This window comes from Calonectris borealis, chromosome 3 (assembly GCF_964195595.1).
Source record: "Calonectris borealis chromosome 3, bCalBor7.hap1.2, whole genome shotgun sequence".
Classification (NCBI taxonomy): domain Eukaryota; kingdom Metazoa; phylum Chordata; class Aves; order Procellariiformes; family Procellariidae; genus Calonectris; species Calonectris borealis.
The window spans coordinates 124,352,246-124,370,112 of record NC_134314.1 but is presented as its reverse complement, the minus strand read 5'-3'; the positions used below and the strand labels follow the sequence as shown (position 1 = coordinate 124,370,112).

Genomic DNA, 17,867 nt, shown 5'->3' with positions numbered 1-17,867 from the left:
CTGTTTGATTTGGGAGTATGCAAGGGCTTTTTTTTTTCCCTAAAGCCAAGTATTATCAAATATTATACAACCGGATATGTAAGACTGAAATTCCACAGGGGTGAGGAGGACAGATATCAAACCGTTTCTAATTTTATCTGCATGTTAACGTTTGTAAGCATGCAGCTCCTATATCTTGTAATAATGGACTAGTTAGTATTCCTGGACAAACGTATTCTGCATACAAAACTGATGTTTGACTTAAATTTGTGGGCAACTGTATAGACATACTTTTAGAAATAATTTTTAATGTATATTTTGATCTTTAGAGTGTCTATTATCTGCTCAGCTCAGGCAAATATTTTGCTTTCTGTCATTCCAGAAGCCTGAGGATTCTAAATGAGGGTATAATTAAATAATTTCAAAATAGTGATGACTTCAAACATTTCTTCGAAAAGTCAAATTCTTTTGTTATTCTCTTCATTTGGAGCAGCTGTAAAAGGTAATGATGTAATAATTTTTTTCCTTAAAGGAAAAGAGGACGTAACCTCCTGCTTGATGTTATGGTAATTATGTACATGAGAAGATGGTTTCTAGAGGAAGCGGTATTGTATATACAAAGAACGCTTGAGAAATGCAGGTAAACTTGGAAGGCAAACCAAAGGAAGGCAAAAGATAGAAAAACCCACTGAAGAGGGGTGGTTGTCTATCCAAAGCTCAAGATGTTGTGTAACAGTCCATAGTAGCAACTCTTCTTACTCCTGTAGCCTCACTGGAGTCCAGCTAGGTATCGTGCTTTTGAAGCCTGTTTTTCAAAGTTGGATGCTTTGTTTTTAGAAGAAGTGTTCAGGTGGCACTTCTGTGTTAGCTTTCAGAATTGTTATTGACTTCCCTGAGAACAATACCACAATGTGGCATTGCACCCAGAAAAAGCACGATATCCAAAACTTCTGGCTTCTTACTTTAAAACCCAGAAAAAAAAATAATTATATAGATAAGTAGATAGAGAGAGTTAGAAACATATATAAATAGGCTTTATGTACAATCTGTCCATATTAACATTTTATGGACCGTATTCAGTGCAAGTTAGATGGCCGTGGGTGCTGAACAGTCACACGGGGCACTGCGTCTGGCTGTAACTTAAAAGTAATTTTTATTTCTCTGTGGGCCTTGTACTTCTGTTTGGTTTACTTGGCAGTGATATTCCTTTTCCTGTGGAATTTGCTACTGCTAAAAACATACCATTTCTGATGTCTCTAACCTTCAGCAAACGCAGCTGGCTTATTACAGTGTAGGTCCTATGACCTTACGACAGTTTTCAGCCTGGGCTCACCAGATATTAGAGCCTTTCCATAGCAACTGCACTGCCTGCAAGCACTAAACTTCCAGAATCTGTATCCCTTTCCTGGGATGTGTATCCCCTACAAATGATATATACTTGCAACCTAGTGCATTGAAGCCAAGCAGTAATGCTGACCCTTCAGACTGCCTGTAACATCAACCTTCTCCAGCATGGTGGATAGGGCTACAGCTTATCTGGGAACCTGTGGCCGATGTGAGCAGATACACAGAGGGGGAATTTTAGTACAGAATTTCCAACTAAGGCTATTGCTCACATTCAGTACCATGAGAATCACTTGTAGACCCAGAAAGGGATCTGTAGTGTTTGTGGACTTAAAAGTACTGTTCTTCCAATCCTGCTGGAAATAGTGTGCCTGCCACATCCTTCGATTCCATCACCTTTTTTATGATCACATTTTGTGGTACAATATCTGTTGCTCAACAAATCATCTGGGTCTTTGCCCTTACAGCTTCAGGTCATGAATTCCCATTAAAGAAATGTTATTCTTGCACTTCAAAATTATTATTTAATACTACAGTCTACATGCAAAGTTATCCTCTTCTTCCCATGTGGTATTTTTAATCCTTTTTTTGGATACACCTTTCTCATTTTCTTTGCAAATTTTTGAACATGTTTCTACTTTTGTGCTGTGGTCATTAATTAAAATATTAAAGACAGAATATTCAAAATCTGTGAGAAACTTTTCTATTCATCTCCCTCCTGCTAGGTAGCTTCCCTGAAAGCATAACTCATCATCATTTCTCCTTTAATGAACTTCTTACCTTAAAATGATTTATTATATCATCTTTTGTGAATCAAATGACTTTTTTTTCCTCCATGTTAATTGCATCAAAATGTTTTGAGTTCTGACAGAAAGTACTACATATTCTATTCTCCCTTCTATGGTACTACTCTGCATCTTGGTAATTTACCAAAATCTTTCACCTGGATTTGGATTTTCATGTTGAAGTTACTGGGTTTTTTCTTCAAATATAGTCATTTTCATTTCGGTGCCGTCATCCTATTAGTTTCTTCCTGTTTTGTCTATGTTTTAAATCATCCTCCTTGCCAAAAATAAAAAAAGTCAAATAACTTGGTTTTTAGGCCAGCCTATTGTTCATCTCATGACAGTGTAGTGTACGTGCCTCATTCTTTGTTTGAAGAACTTTTCACTGCAGTACTTTGCTTCATGAGGTTTAATTCATCCTGACCTGTCTCTCCGCATTTTCGTTCTGTCATCTGTGATTTTTCTTTGCTGTTTCTTTCCTTTTTAATTCCTTATTAGAATGCTTGTTCCAAACCCTTTCTTGTTTGTAATGCAATTTCTGAACAGTTTTTTTGGACTTAAATTTCATTATTCTTCCACTTTGAAAATCTGTGCTGCTCTAAGTGATTTCCATAAATGGTTCCTTTAATATCTTCAAGTTCGATCTCTTGTATCTTTTCGAAATTAAAGAATCCTAGTACCTATTGTTATATGAAAACCAAACTACCTTGTCATATGAAAACCAGTCTTTCTCTTTGATCATTCTTGTTGCCTTCTTCCAGTTACATAATAAACCCCTTTTAAGATGGGAGGACCAGGACTGCATGCAGTATTCAGGATGGAATTGCTTTTCTTCCAGTGTATAGTTTAGGAATATTTTTTACCCTCACACGCATTTATTTCCACTTATTAAAACTGAACTATATCTGTTCTTCTATCATTCAGTGTCATAAGATCCTTCAGCACGTTCTTCGCAATGTTTCATTTTTTCACAGCACTGAATAACTCTGTGGCCTCAGCAAACTCTTTGGAATGGAAACTACAGATCCCTTCTGAGTATGCTGAACAGTTTGAATCTCATTGAAAGTCTGCTGATAACTGCATTTGTGCTGTGAAAATTGACCTTTTCTTCCCTGAACTTTCAATTGGTTACTAATTCATTGACCTTTATTCTCCTACAATAAGGTTGGTTTCTTTAAGATCCTTTGATAGCAAATTGTCAAATGCTTCCTGAAAATCTAGGTAAACCATATCAATTGGATCCCCTTAGTCCACATGATTTTGCTTGACTTTTTCAGAAATGCTAAAAAAGTTGAGGCATAATCTCCAAAACTCTTCCTTGTTATATCACATTTATCCATGTGTTCGTTAATTCTGCTCTTATTAAGGTTAATATAGTAAAAATTCAGTGAAAACCCCGATCTAAGTTACACACGGGTCCCCAACTCCTTCTTCTAAAACCTAAAAAAAACTGCATTGTTTTTGCTACCTCTTTCCAGTTCAAAGGCGTTTTAATAATATTTTTAGTCTCTATCTTAATAGATCAACAATTAAATATTTATGTTCTTTTAGAACACTTAGTTGAGTCCTATCAAATCTTAAAACCAGATTTTTTTTATTTGAAATCTCTTCAAAATAATCTTTGAGAAAACCACAATTGAGAGCTCCTCTGCCTTCTTCCAAAAAAACTGATTTACTAAAGAGACTAATACTAAATGTTGAGTAATATGTGACTACAATTCAATAACATATTGTACAACTCTTCAGAATTATAGAATACTGACAAGCACAAGCAAAGCAACCTCGAGTTTGTATTGTGGGGTTGTCAGGTATAACTAGAGATTGTAAACGGTGATTTTTCCTTGTGAAGTAATGATTAATATTTTCATGTATGACATATATACAATGGATAGTTTATTTAAGTAAAAAAATACGTTTCAAATTCATATTAGTTATGCTCACACTTCAAAAATAAATAAAAGCAATAATAATAAAAATCTTCCAAACATTGTTACGCAGTTTCTCAAAGTCAGGAGAAAGAAATAACACCAGATTTAGGTAGTGCTTTTGCATGCAGAGTGGAAGAAGTTGATAAAAAAATGAAAATCCTTATTGTTAGTCATTGCGGGTGCTTTTGCAACCTGGTAGTTTTAACAAATGCATTTACTGTTCAATGAACGTATTTTGAGCAATGTTGCATTATACTCTGTCCTGACAAAGCTTGTTTGCAATCCTTGTTTGTGGTCTGTTACGATGTGGATGCATTCTTTCCTAACGTTGCATGTGACAGGTTAGCAAGAAAGCTAGTAAATAGGAGGAGAAGGTGCTACTGATACAAAGAAAAAGAAAAACAAAAAACCAAAACCAAACCAAAACCGAAAACAAAAAACAACCAAAAACCGCAAACCTTCCATTTGTATTCTTTGTTGTGTAGTAACTGAAGTCCTGAGTAGCAAGTATGTAAGAAAAGGTACTAAAGCACTTTTTTCCATACTTTCATGCAGCTGGAGTTGCCGGGCTACATTTTTATCTGACGTAATAGGATTCTCTCTTTACAGTGTATTTTACGGTCTCAATAAAGAAATTTGAAGATTTATGTCAGCATTTGTTATTATGTTATGAAGAATGATTTTACATACTCATGGGAAGAGCTCTTCAAAACAAAATGGAGTTGAAAGAACAGTTTTGGAGCTTGGTTAGACAGTAATACAAGATCTGCAGCGTAACATATTACTCTGACTCTTCTACCTTACTTGTCTGTAAGCGTTAGAAATCTCTAAGTGAAAGTTTAAGTGGCTCCTCTCAGTGTATTCTAGGCATTTTCTCCACTATAGGGAGAGCAACTGCAAATACTGTTAATATTTTAGTTGGACAGAGTAGCTGAATTGATATAACAGCTTGTTTCCTCCAAAAGCAGTGATCTTTTCTGGCCCTGGCACTCATCTGATCCACCACTGAGCCAATTCAGCTCACTTAAGTGGGCAGAAGACGAACCCCGTGGGAAGAGGAGGGAGGAACTGAACAGATTAATTGGGCCATATTGTCTAACTGCACAACAAGTTGTCTTCCTAGCAGGTGCTCTGCTAAAAACACTCTGAAGTCTTGCACAACAAAGCCTTGTCTATTCATTGCCATCCTAGAAGATGTTGCAGGAACAGACTCCAGAAGTACTGAAATGTTTGAGACCGGGAGGCACTGATAATGGCAAATTACTACTCCAAAAATCTCATCTGGCTTTGCCAGCACGTAGAAAGAGCTGGACATAAGACCTCAGTACTTACCAACACAGCGTGCAAGACGTTATTATTAAAGAGTGGTTGCAGTTCATTTTATGAACAGAGGTGCACTAATGTCACAGAAGACTAGACTAAAGAAGACTAATATTAAAGTAAATTCTTGGTGGAAACTAGTAACTTGATCTTTCTTACTGGAAAACAGACAAAATTTCTGCACTGGAGAGACTGTTAAACTAAGGTTTAAATTCACGAATTTTGTATCAGTAGCAAAGCGTCAAGTTTTTCTTTGGTGTCTCTTTCACTGCCAGTAATGAAATAGGTTCCTGAGCCCCAGGCCATCCTGTCTGTCTTCCTGTCAGTCAGCTTCATCATCGCTGGGTTTCTCTTCTGAATCATCATTTTCATATTCCTCATCCTCATATCTGAAGGCACCCTCAGATTCAGGGTCAGACTGACCTTCCTCTTCACGCTCATGGGACTGCTCAGACCGAGAGCTGGGTCTTGACTGGTCGTCATCCTCCTCCTGGGAATGGCCAAGTGACAGGCCTGCCTTTGCTTCCTCCTCCTCCTCTTCCTCCTCTTCATGGTGCTGGTCAGAGGTGGGGCTGGACCCAGCCTCCCCTGCATGGCAAGGCTGATGAGCATAAGGGCTGGCTCTTGCCTCTTCCTCATCCTCCAGCTCACTGGACTGGCCGTTCCAGGTGGAGGTTTTGACATCTTTTCTCTTCTTTCCCCCCTCCTCCTCCTCACAGGACTGCTCAGACCGAGGACTGCTGTCAGCTGCTTCCTCAAAGGATTCCTTTTCTTTCACTTTATCCTTGATGACTCTGAAAAGACAATTTGCATGTGTGATTTTATTTTCAGGTAAGATGCTTCCCAGTAGGTTTTAAACTACCTTCAGGTAATCTAGGACAAATCCTGGTAGACTTGGCTGGGGTGGAACTGGAGAAGGAAAAGGAAAGGGGGGACACTAGAGTCTTCTTTTATGCTAGAAAGTAACTCAACAGTATTGCTTATATATGTCAATTTTTAAATTTCTGCTTCCTTTTAAATCATAACACCTAATGGATATTGAAAAGTATTTTTTATAAGGCTTATTTTAAAAATTCAGTAAAGGTAATGCAGAGTGAAGTGACTTACTAGCAACCTGCCAGAATTTTTGCTGAAAGGAACAAATAAAAAAATGTCTGTCTTTGTTTTTCTTTGAAGTGCTTTGCATAACATATCCAGTGCTCTCCTCTGTTTTATGAAATAATACTTAATTCAGGAAAAACAATAAAAAATACATACTAATGCTAACATTAGTAAAGCTAACTACATAGTCAAATACTTACCTGGGAAATACTACAAATAATTAAAGAAAACCCCAAATCTACACATCAGAAATTACTTTCTAACTACTAGGTATGTAGTGGCAAAAAAAAAAAAGCCTTCAGTAATCTCTACCTTTCTCTGGCTTCAGTGGAGTTATTAAAATCTTCCGCACTGGAACATTGTAGCAATTTAGTTGTTTGTCCTTTCTTTGAAACAAACTCTGGGCATATCCCCAGCGCTCTCAGTCTGTTGGAATAATGCTTTTCTGCAGCTATTCTGGCATTTTTCTGTAGGAAAACCACAATGGTTATGTGTTATCTAAATGCATTAAATGCCTGTCTTTTGATACTTTTGGTTATTTATATTAATACTGTGTTTCATTAATTGCATCTGACAAGTTGAATGATTATTCATTGCAGGTAAGAATGGCAAAACAATACTCAAACTTTACACCAGATTTTCCTTTTCTGTACTAGTTTAAATCTGGTTTGCTCCCTGCGTCCAGTGGCTAATGAAGAACTATATATTCTGTATATAGCTATTGAGGGAGGAGGGGGAAGACGTGGACGTGTAGAAAACCAGATCTAGTCTTCCTAGGGCTTCTCCCTTATCCCCTCTGCTCCTCCTCTATCTTCCCTCTCTGGGAGCTGCCCTAAAAAAAAGTAGTATGGATTCACCTTACGGTGCTATTTAACAAATTACATAGATGTGTATCTCTGCCTCTGAAACTGAGGGTGTAAATTCTGTTCCTCCAGGTAATATCTGAGTGAGGAGGACTTGTCCTCCGATCCACACAGATGCTCCTGCCCCTCAGCGATGGCAGACCAGGAAACCCACACAGACAGAAGGGACAAAGGAACCAGTGATCTAGGACTTGCTGCCTCTCTGGGTTTGGAAACAGGTCAGGGACCACGCTACCAGCACATGGTTGTACTGAAATGGAGAGATAAAAATACTGCATCTGAGCTTTAAAGTAGATACTAAGAATACTTAAATTTTCTTATCACTTCTTCCCCAACTTAAACCTCTCACATTTTTGCTGTAAATTTTTGTTGTATTTAGAGTTACTCATGTCGTAACTGAATTGGACAACACGTTTAGAACAGCTGTTTCGGTTCCCTGTGCACGCAAGGCATGAATGCTTAGTCACAAAAATTAGTAATATTTATATGGAGATGGGGCAATAGAGATTTAAATGGACAAATACTGGTCTCTAAAGTATTTTTCAAGTATCTTCTATGCTTGAAATGTTTGACTACAAATGCCTTATGCAATACTTGAAGATAAGATGAATAGTAATACAGAAGCAAGACAACCTGAGTGACTCTTTCAAAAAGGAATGGCCTTTGATTTACTCTTTCTTCCATTTCTTGCAACTCTTGCAAATATTCTTGCATTCTCTGCTTCTCATAATTCCTAAGGGAAACACAGTACAAGGTAAATTATTATTAATTTATAATACAAGAAGTGATTTTCTACAGCAGCTGAAAGTTAAATTGCTCATAACAAACTAAATATTGTCCTACTTAAAAATACACAAAAGGTAAATTATTTTATGGTGGTTACAGGATCTGGGGTATACTGTCCCATTTTCACAGCAGTTGTTTGCCTGTAAGCACTGAACAAAACTGTCTCTGAAATAGTCACTTTGGATAAGCAGAGAGGTCCTGGCTAGTGAGGTTAAATAGAGGCTGAGTCTGGATTCTTAGGTTTTTTTGGATACTTAAGGGTTTTTTTTTAAGTTGGGATACCTAGGGTTTTTTAAATGCTGATTTCATACAGATATTCTAGTTGTTCTAAGCAAAATTAAACAGTTGGAAATGACTGATAAAATTAGAATACATCATAGGAAATCAATATCATTAAATAAGAATCAGTACTTCAAGGTAAAGTGTGATGATAAGAATCTTGCTACTTTACCAGTCTATCTCACAAGAGGGGTGGCTATATTCTGGATCATAGTACACTTTTTTCCCTAGTTGGTTTGTTAAGGGCCCAGTCAATATAGCAGGATGATGAAACTGTTGATTCATCAACCGAAATGATATCTCAGATCATAGCAAGCACTAGATAATCCAGGTAGCGTGGGTTGTAATCCTCGGTGTGTGACACAGACACCTCTTTGTGATGTTGCTCCAGCTCTAGCATTACTAAGTCAGACACTTAAGGGCAAGTATGAGAGCTAGGGGGCATTTCTACACTTCTGTCTCCTCCTGCCTCTTTCCCTTACCATCCTCAGAATTTCTGCAATATGGCTGTGCATGAAGGTAAGTTATTCACCATTCTGAGGGAGTGAACTTCATTGTTGCTACTTGCTCGCTCTCTCAGGCGGCTTTCTACAAACCTAATTATCTGTTAGAAGAGCACTTACATTAATATACCTTATTACCCAGCCTATGCTGAAATAAGCATTATCAAGTTAAGCACTTGTACCAGCCTTAATGCATCAGCACTAGGGAAGTAATCTTGCGTTGTAATAGCATAATTTTATGTGCAGACAAGAATTAAGCATGAGTGTTTTACAATACTCCTGAAATCTGATTAAGCTAAATACTGTAATGTGAAGTTCCCTGTTGAATGAACTCAAATCAAATCTGTAAGCACACCCACTGTCTCAATTCTCCACCTTGCTACTGTAGCTCAAATTGTTTTCTGCGTCTGTCCTAGAGTCAGCAGATCATCTGCCCAAGGATACTTGCATTATAAAGCTCCTGTTATTAACAGTATCTGCTGGTCATGTTGCAAAAGCAATTGCGCTTGAGCTCTGACTCTCACAAAATAGTTAGAAGGGACTGCTCTCTTTGACTTGCCTCTCTACCACTGCATCTCTGCACTCCAGGACCCTGTGTAAGCCTTGCTTCTCCTAGACCTCTGCTCCTTCCTATGTGTGCTTTGGCTTCAGCTGTCTTTGGGGGAGGCGGTAGGTGGGTACAGATGTGTGCTGGATAGTCACCGACTGCCCACGTGGCCAAGCAAAACGTTTGTTGCAATGATGCTTCTAGCATATCCCAGCTGAGCCACTGCACTTCATGCTTTCACCGTGTGAGAACGCACGTGCTTCAGTTTCTGCTACGTTTTCTCTTTCTGGTCACAGTGAAGCAACATTGGTGGTGAATAACCATTACCAAGTTTGCTGGTGGAAGAACGTGCAGTATTGTCTTGCAGGTGGTGCTGCACTATTTTAGCAAGTTTGCTTATAGCAGCCCAGAGTTTAAAGACTATTAAGAATAAATCCAGAGTTTTCTATTTTGGCTATAAAGAAAAAAAGAGACCCAAGTAAAGCAAAAACAGACTGAAGAAACCTTATTTGTTACCTTTCAACTCGGCCATAAAGACAGCCTCCACCTGCGTTTCAAAAAGATCTCTATCCTGGACCATATTCTAAACACCTTAAAGTTTAGTAGGGTAACTTAAAAGTTGCTGGTCCAAGGTATGAATCTTGTAATCAGGTGTATCTCATGACCATTCACCCTTGTATTGTTTTGCCCTACTACTGTCAGTTACTGGTAATTTGCCTGGTTACTGGAAATGAGGATTCATAGTTGCTGCCCAAGAATCCCGCTTATGCAGGAAGCAACAGGGGCAGAGCAGTCAGTACCTCTCACTGTCTCCACGTAACAGCGCCTTAAATGGACGATACTGCTGCAGTGCCATCATGCCAAGACAGATTATAAACCTCACTAAAGACTCATTCAAACAGGACTAATCTTTTTTCTAGGATTAAAAAGAACAAGAAGCAGAAGTGGTTAAATTAACCACAAACACAAGGTTAAGCATCAATTCTGGAGAGCATCAGAGAGCTGGAGCCATCTGGACTGCTAGCTTACAGCACACTGAGAAGGCCCTGATGTTTCTCCCTGTGTACTACTTTTCTCAGTCGTATAGAATCAGTCTTTGAATTTGTATCTCTACTGAAGGTAACTTTGGATCCCATTCCTCTTAAGTACCAGCAGCTTCCTAATTAGCTGCCTATACATGTGCTAAGTTAAAGTAATATTCCTGCTCTGATTTTCTCTCTTAAGTTGGGACCTGCTGGGACAAAGAAGTGAATTGTGCAATGTTCGCTACTGTAGGAGATGGCACCAAAGTTGTACCAACACCTATCAGTCCAGCAGTGCAAGGATATTCTGTAACCACGCTGTTCCTTTTCCTTTTGATTTTTTTAAACTTTTCTTCTTTAAGTGACATGTCAATTGAGAAAACACAGGAGTCTCCTGTTAGCTAATCTATAATACTATAAGGTGGAACAAATAGAACAAAATCATTAGAACAGGCAACAATTTCCCAGTTGAAATACTAAATTTGTCCACTTTTTCTACTAGCTGCTTGTACAATATATAATTTATCAAATGTGTAATTATGTAAACTTAGACTATGCTATTTTTTACATTGTATGTTTAACATACAATGTAGAATGGGAGGCTCAGGATTCAGGGGAATGCAACAAAATACCTGAATGTTTTTAATTTGGATTTAGATATCTGAGCTAGGCTCTGATGCGGGTCATTGGCCTCAGCCCGAGTTGTTACAATTTTCTGGAGTTTTTTCGTTCTTTGTTTCTGCTTTGTTCTGTTCCTTTTTTGTTGTTCTTCCAACTTTCTCTTTTCCTCAAGTGAATTCCTGGGTGGAAAAATAAACTAAGGCTGAATTCATTTTAAATCAAGCGCAAGACTTCAAAGGAAGCTTTGGCAAAGGAGATTCAAAAGAGAAAAACAGGGTGAAAACAGGGTTGGCATAAGAGGATACAAGGTATGTACCATTTTAAGGGATTCAGGCATATCCTGGGAAACAGCAGTCATTTGTCCCTTTCTTATGGACATTCTGAGAAAAATGCACTGTGTTTCTTTAACAATCATAAGTCCAATTAAGTCCTATATTTAAATATTTTAAGTTTTCTATTATAATTAAGTTCTTATATTAATGTATTAAGTCCTGTATTCACTGCATGGAAGAACTGACTGCATATGTAAAAATACAAAAGAAATCTACTCTTAAAGTGTATGTAAAATGTAGAGCATCACTGTAGTGGTCACCTTATGGCTTGTAGCCGTCGTCTTGTGGATTCTGTGATTTTTGGCAATTTAGATTCTCCAAATCCTGAGAGATGTGAATTTGCACTTGAATGTCTCATTTGAGGTTTACGTCTTGGAGAGGCATATGGCCAGCGTGTTTCTTTCAACTTTTCTTCATCCTCTTGAATGTCCTTCAAAATCTTCCCCTTGTTTGAGGGAATATATGGAGTACGAAGACTGAAAGGTTCACAGACTGTAAGGTGTTTCACTTGTTTCTGTTGCAGGAGCCGTTTCTGAAATTTCTGGTGTAGTAGTTCAAAATCTGGAACATTTGATTTGATCTTGGGTTTATGTTCTGTTTCCTTTGGTTCAATGCACTTGTGTTTTTTCTTTTTATTGGTATCTCTTAAAGCCAGTCTGCTGTTGGGTAGAGATGAATTACGTAGCAACTCTTCAGCTCTCATTCTGATCCTGATTTCTCTGTAGAGCTCTTCCTCCTTTAGCTTGTCATTAACAGCTGGACTATAAACACATTGAGGAACTGGTTTTGCTTTGAACAGTTTTGTTTTCTTTCCAGGTGCGGAAAGGTCTCTTAATTGCATTTTCCTAATTTCATTCCTTTGCTTCTCTCGTTCAATGAATTTAAATGGCTTCTGAGAAGCCAAAAGCTTGAGTTTGCTTCTCTCTTTCACAGACCTCCTGCGTTCTTCATTTTGTTGCACAATTTCATGGTAGAGCGGAAGGAAGACGGCAGCAGGCACTGGATTGGCTCGGAATTTTTTCTGACACTCTGCTTCTTCCTCTAGTTGCTTCTTCATTAAGTTATTTTCCATTTCAATCTGTGACTTTGATTTGACATTCTGTTCTTTTTTTCTAGCTTCTCTAATAGTCATCTGAAAAGGCTTGGGCACAGTAACTTTCGGTGACCATGCCTTCTGTTTCTTCCGTATCATTCTGAAGACTGGTGAGCTTGGTAAGGTGTGTTTGGTGCGGGAGATGTAGTCTTCCACAGAGAACCCGTCCCACATTTTTTCAATCCGTTCCTTAGCAAATGCAGATGATCCAGTTTCACTACCATTTTCTTCCAACGCTAATTCTCCGTCAGACCCATCAGATATACTTGAGCCTAAGTGATCACTTAAGTCAGAGTCTGAAAAGGATTTGTGCAAATTTAGAGGCTGATATGAGCTCTTCTCCCAAGTTGGCCTTTAAAAAAGGAAAAAAAAAAAAGTTGTTTTGAGTCCAGTCCAACATTGCTGCAAAGCCAGTAACTTCCACTTTAAGGTATCATCATTAGAAAAAAAATTAACAGCACTGGTGGGAAAGAAGAAAGGAGAAAGAGAAGGGAAAAGAGAAGCACCTTGGGCACTCACACCAGATCATAGTTTTAAGTGCTGATCATGAACAAGTCAGCACTTCTTAAGGAAAGTCACCGTGCTTTACTAAACATGTTGCCCAGCCTCTGCTGCACACACACTTGTAAATCTCACAGTCCGCTAGCAAGGTGAATAAGCATTTTTATTTTTAAAACTAGCTTTTCTGTGATTATCTGCTTATAGCAAATGAGGAGAGTAACACTTCCCAGCCTCAGAAAAAGCCCTGCTGTTTTACAGATGTCTGCAAAGCATTTGAGAATCTTCAGATAAAAGGTACCACCAAACTTACCTACAACACGTGTTAGAAGCAGCATTTTTCTTGTCCAAAGGTTGTACTCCATTTAAATCTAGTTTATTCCGATACATACTTTCTAATTTTGCCATGGTCTCCAAGTGGGCATTCTTCAGCTCTTCTAGCTTCAAGTAATATTCTTGATTTGAATTGCACATTTTGGAAAAGTCTATCCACTTGTCAGAGTCTCCATTTAGAGAGAGGGTCTGCTCTCTGTCGGTACTTGAATCCAAATCAAAAACATCCTAGAAGAGATGTTTAAAATTTTCTGACTGTTAGAAGAAAGGGGAATGACGTTTTTAATACTGCTTTATCCTAATTAAGTCCAATGAATGATATCATAACAGCAAATAGAGATATCTGTATACAAATGTTAATGCAGAGTTACGTGGAATAATCTTGTTGCATAATAACTTATATCCTAAGGGTCCTATTTTAAAGCATGTAAAATTCCTAAGTCTGTCCCTGTAATCAATATATTCATACCAGGAAATATGATCATTAACTGGTTTGTAAAGTGTAATTTTTCCTTGATTAGCATGCAGCTCTAAAAAAGCCTTTATTCAAAAACAAACCAAACCACAACAGAACCTTCTCTGCCTCCCATTTCCATAAGCATTCTTTAAACTAAAGCTGCTGGGGGGGGGGGGAACCTCAGTCCATCCCACTCCTTCCAGTTTGATGCCAGTGCCGGGAATAGATGCCCAGAGCCTGGAGAAGGATCTCGGGTCAGCAGGAGAGCACCTGAAGAGCAGCACAAAGGAATTCCAGCCACTCCAGCCAGTAAGTCAGCTTCATTGGGCGCCCAACTTAATGCCTCTATGCAAACGCACGGGAAATAAACAGGAGGAGTTAGATACGTGCGCACGCTTGCTCAAGCCTCACCGCCCAAGCCGCAGGAGGCAAAGGCAGGGACCGGGAGAATGAAGAGCCGCCCAGTGTAGGAGAAGATCAGGTTCGAGACTATCTAAGGAACCTGAAGGTGCACAAGTCCATGGGATCTGACGAGATCCATCCGTGGGTCCTGAAGGAACTGGCGGATGAAGTTGCTAAGCCACTATCCATCATATTTTAGAAGTCGTGGCAGTCTAGTGGAATTCCCGCTGATTGGAAAAGGGGAAGAATAACCTCCATTTTTAAAAAGGGGAAAAAAGGAAGACCCAGGGAACTACAGGCCAGTTGGTCTCACCTCTGTGCCTGGCAAGATCATGGAGCAGATCCTCCTGGAAACTATGCTAAGGTACATGGAAAATAAGGAGCTGATTGGTAACAGCCAACATGGCTTCACTAAGGGCAAATCATGCCTGACAAATTTGGTGGCCTTCTACGACGGGGTTACAGCATTGGTGGAAGAGCAACTGATGTCATCTACCTGGGCTTGTGCAAAGCATTTGACACTGTCCTTCACGACATCCTTGTCTCTAAATTGGAGAGACATGGATTTGACGAATGGACCACTTGATAGATAAGGAATTGGCTGGATGGTCACACTCAAAGAGTTGCAGTCAACGGCTCGATGTCCAAGTGGAGACCAGTAACGACGAGTGGCGTTCCTCGGGGGTCGGTATTGGGACCGGCACTGTTAAACATCTTCGTCGGTGACACGGACAGTGGGATTGAGTGCACCCTCAGCAAGTTTGCCGACAACACCAAGCTGTGTGGTGCGGTCGACATGCTGGCGGGAAGGGATGCCATCCAGAGGGACCTTGACAGGCTTGAGAGGTGGGCCCCTGTGAACCTCATGAAGTTCAACAAGGCCAAGTGCAAGGTCCTGCATATGGGTCAGGGCAATCCCAAGCACAAATACAGGCTGGGCAGAGAATGGACTGAGAGCAGCCCTGAGAAGAAGGACTTGGGGGTATTGGTTGATGAGAAGCTCAACATGAGCCGACAATGTGCGCTTGCAGCCCAGAAAGCCAACTGTATCCTGGGCTGCATCGAAAGAAGCGTGGCCAGCAGGTCGAGGGAGGTGATTCTGCCTCTCTACCCCGCTCTTGTGAGACCCCACCTGCAGTGCTGCATCCAGCTCTAGAACCCTCAGCACAAGACAGACATGGACCTGTTGGAGCGGGTCCAGAGGAGGGCCACAAAAATGATCAGAGGGCTGGAGCACCTCTCCTATGAAGACAGGCTGAGAGAGTTGGGGTGGTTCAGCCTGGAGAAGAGAAGGCTCCGGTGAGACCTTTTAGTAGCCTTCCAGTACCTGAAGGGGGCCTACAAGAAAGCTGGAGAGGGACTTTTTCCAAGGGCATGTAGTGATAGGGCAAGGAGTAATGGCTTTAAACTGAAAGAGGGTAGATTTAGATTAGATATAAGGAAGAAATTCTTCACTAGGAGGTGGTGAGGCACTGGAACAGCTTGCCCAGAGAAGTTGTGGATGCCCCATCCCTGGAAGTGTTCAAGGCCAGGTTGGCTGGGGCTCTGAGCAACCTGGTCTAGTGGAAGGTGTCCCTGCCCATGGCGGGGGGGTTGGAACTAGATAATCTCTAAGGTCCCTCCCAACCCAAACCATTCTATGATTCTAAAAATAAGTCATTAGGTGTCTTTGTATAAATGTTTTTCCCATTTCCATAACTTACTGTGAAATGACAAGGATTCTGCACAGCTTATAGATCCAATACTGTTTGGCAGCTTGCAGCTGTGTGCAGGTAAGCACATTCTTTAAATATTTTTCAATTTACATAAGTTAGAGAGGCTATCAAAACCAGCGTTACAAAGGCTTCCTTTGTATTATTTTTAAGCACCATGTTTTAAAAAATTACAGGACTAGTTTCTTTATTCAAAAACTAGAGTAATACTTTTACACCCAGAGAGATTTTAATAAGCTTTGACATTCCAGCAAAAAGTCGTGTTTATGTTTTGTCAGGTTTTCACTGCAAAAATCCCTAACTCATTTTTTCCATCAGAGAAGCAAATTTAAAAAGCCGTTACAGAACGCCCAGCAAAAGGCACCATCCACCTTTCTGAATCCGCTGCTTCTGACATTGTCTATAAACCCCCCCTTTCCAGTTCTCCATCTGCAGAACGATCCAAGCCTCTTCCCGGGGCTTGGGCATCGCCAAGTCTTAAATCTGCTCTTCAAGCGCGGGGGCGTAACAAGCTCATTAAGAGCTTGGTGTTGCCCAGGCGCTGCCGCAGGACCATCTGTCCGTGTGTGTGTCTGTGTGTACTTGTGCCACATGTCACTGCCGAGAGGGGCAGGTTTTTTTGGTCTCCAGGGCAGCGGGGCAGGTTTGCGGTGCGAGGGGCCGCACCGGTGCGCGGCAGGTAGGGCCAGGTTAAGGTGAGCCCATCACCCAGCCTCGGGCCTCCCGCGTCCCTCGCTTGCCCAACAACCCCTAACGGCGGTTCCCGCCTCTACCCGCCGCCGGCCCGGGTGCTCTGGGCCCCGGGGGACACACAGACACCCCCTCCACGCCCCCTCCCCGCCCCCGGCGGTACCTGCGCGGCGGCGGGCGGCGGCCCCCGCTCGTAGAGCGCGGCGGGCGCCCGGGTGCGCGGGTCGAGCGGGGTGCGGAGGCAGGAGGCGGCCAGCCGCGCCGCCCGGTGCGCCGCCTCCATGGCGCCCGCTTCCCCCGCCGCCGGCGGGCCAGCAAACCGAGGGGGAGGCGGGACGGGCCGGCCGCCCAGGCAGCGAGCCCCGCGGCGGGGGCCGGGGGAGGCTCCCGCCCCACCTCCGCGGCGCGGCTGGAGGCGGCCCGTTGGGCGGAAGAGGAGGGCCTTCGCCGCCGCCGGAGCGCAGGGGCCCGGCCGTTTCTGCTCAGCCGGGGACGACCGGCGGCTGGGAACGGGCTCCTGCCCGCCACGGGACTGCCTTCGGCCGGCCAGAGCCCCTTGGAGCGGCGGCGGCAGCTCCTCCCTGCCTCCAGCCACCCTTCTGCCAGCCGCCCTCCGCTCCCTGTGCGAGAGTGCCGGGGGGTGGAGGCCTGGGGTGCGGGCTGGGGCTCGGCTCCATCGCCTGGCTGCAGCTGCGACGCTGGCTGGCTGCGGTGTTCGTCCGTATGCCGTCCGGGCCGACTTTTAGGTAACTTTTTGCAGGTTTTTAGTTGGAACTCCTCTCTCCTTGATAAGCCCACAGTTTTTTACCCCCCTCAAGTTATTAAAGCATCTTCTCCCGCCGTTAAGTTTGTACTTCAGATAAGCAATTACAGAATAAGGGTAAACCAGCATCAGCAGGGATATTCTTCCACCTCTGCAGAGGCATTAATGATTGATGGACCTATTGTAGTGAAATTACAAATACTTTTATGTAAAGAAATAGATGAAAAGATTAAATCGCACACAGTAGTTGTAAGTCTTGTCAAGAATTGGAAGTTTGTGATGATGGGAAAGGAAAGCTTTAATCAAATACCTAAACTAAGAGATCATTGCTGGATGTAATCCTGTGGGGTGAGGCATCATTTGTAACTTTAAACAGCCAATAAAGAATTCATGCAGAGCACTGATGCCTAAATTGATGGTCTAATTTATTTATTTTTAGTATTTGAATTATTCTGAATGTTCTACTTTTAGCTGTAAGTGATAGGAAAGTATTTCAACAATAGCTGGTC

At 41.5% G+C, this 17,867-nt stretch overlaps 1 protein-coding gene across 1 annotated transcript; it reads right to left on the bottom strand.

Moving 5' to 3' along the window:
* Positions 1-3,969: 3,969 nt before the first annotated feature.
* Positions 3,970-16,879, bottom strand: FAM161A (FAM161 centrosomal protein A). Its single transcript, XM_075147737.1, has 7 exons — positions 16,759-16,879; positions 13,315-13,562; positions 11,671-12,855; positions 11,090-11,257; positions 7,954-8,053; positions 6,770-6,924; positions 3,970-6,150 (listed from the first exon to the last, which is right to left on the bottom strand). Exons 1-7 carry the CDS (start codon positions 16,876-16,878, stop codon positions 5,679-5,681), a joined length of 2,448 nt encoding a protein of 815 aa, XP_075003838.1. The 5' UTR covers position 16,879; the 3' UTR covers positions 3,970-5,678.
* Between the last annotated feature and the right edge of the window lie 988 nt (positions 16,880-17,867).

Bases quoted from the DNA above. Each gene is read 5' to 3' on its own strand.
- FAM161A (XM_075147737.1), bottom strand. From the start codon at position 16,878: ATGGAGGCGGCGCACCGGGCGGCGCGGCTGGCCGCCTCCTGCCTCCGC. The intron at 12,856-13,314 runs GTAAGTTTGGTG...CCTTTTTTAAAG, and splicing joins GCTTCTAACACGTGTTGTAG to GCCAACTTGGGAGAAGAGCT. The intron at 8,054-11,089 runs GTATTTTGTTGC...TGTTTCCCTTAG, and splicing joins TCCAAATTAAAAACATTCAG to GAATTATGAGAAGCAGAGAA.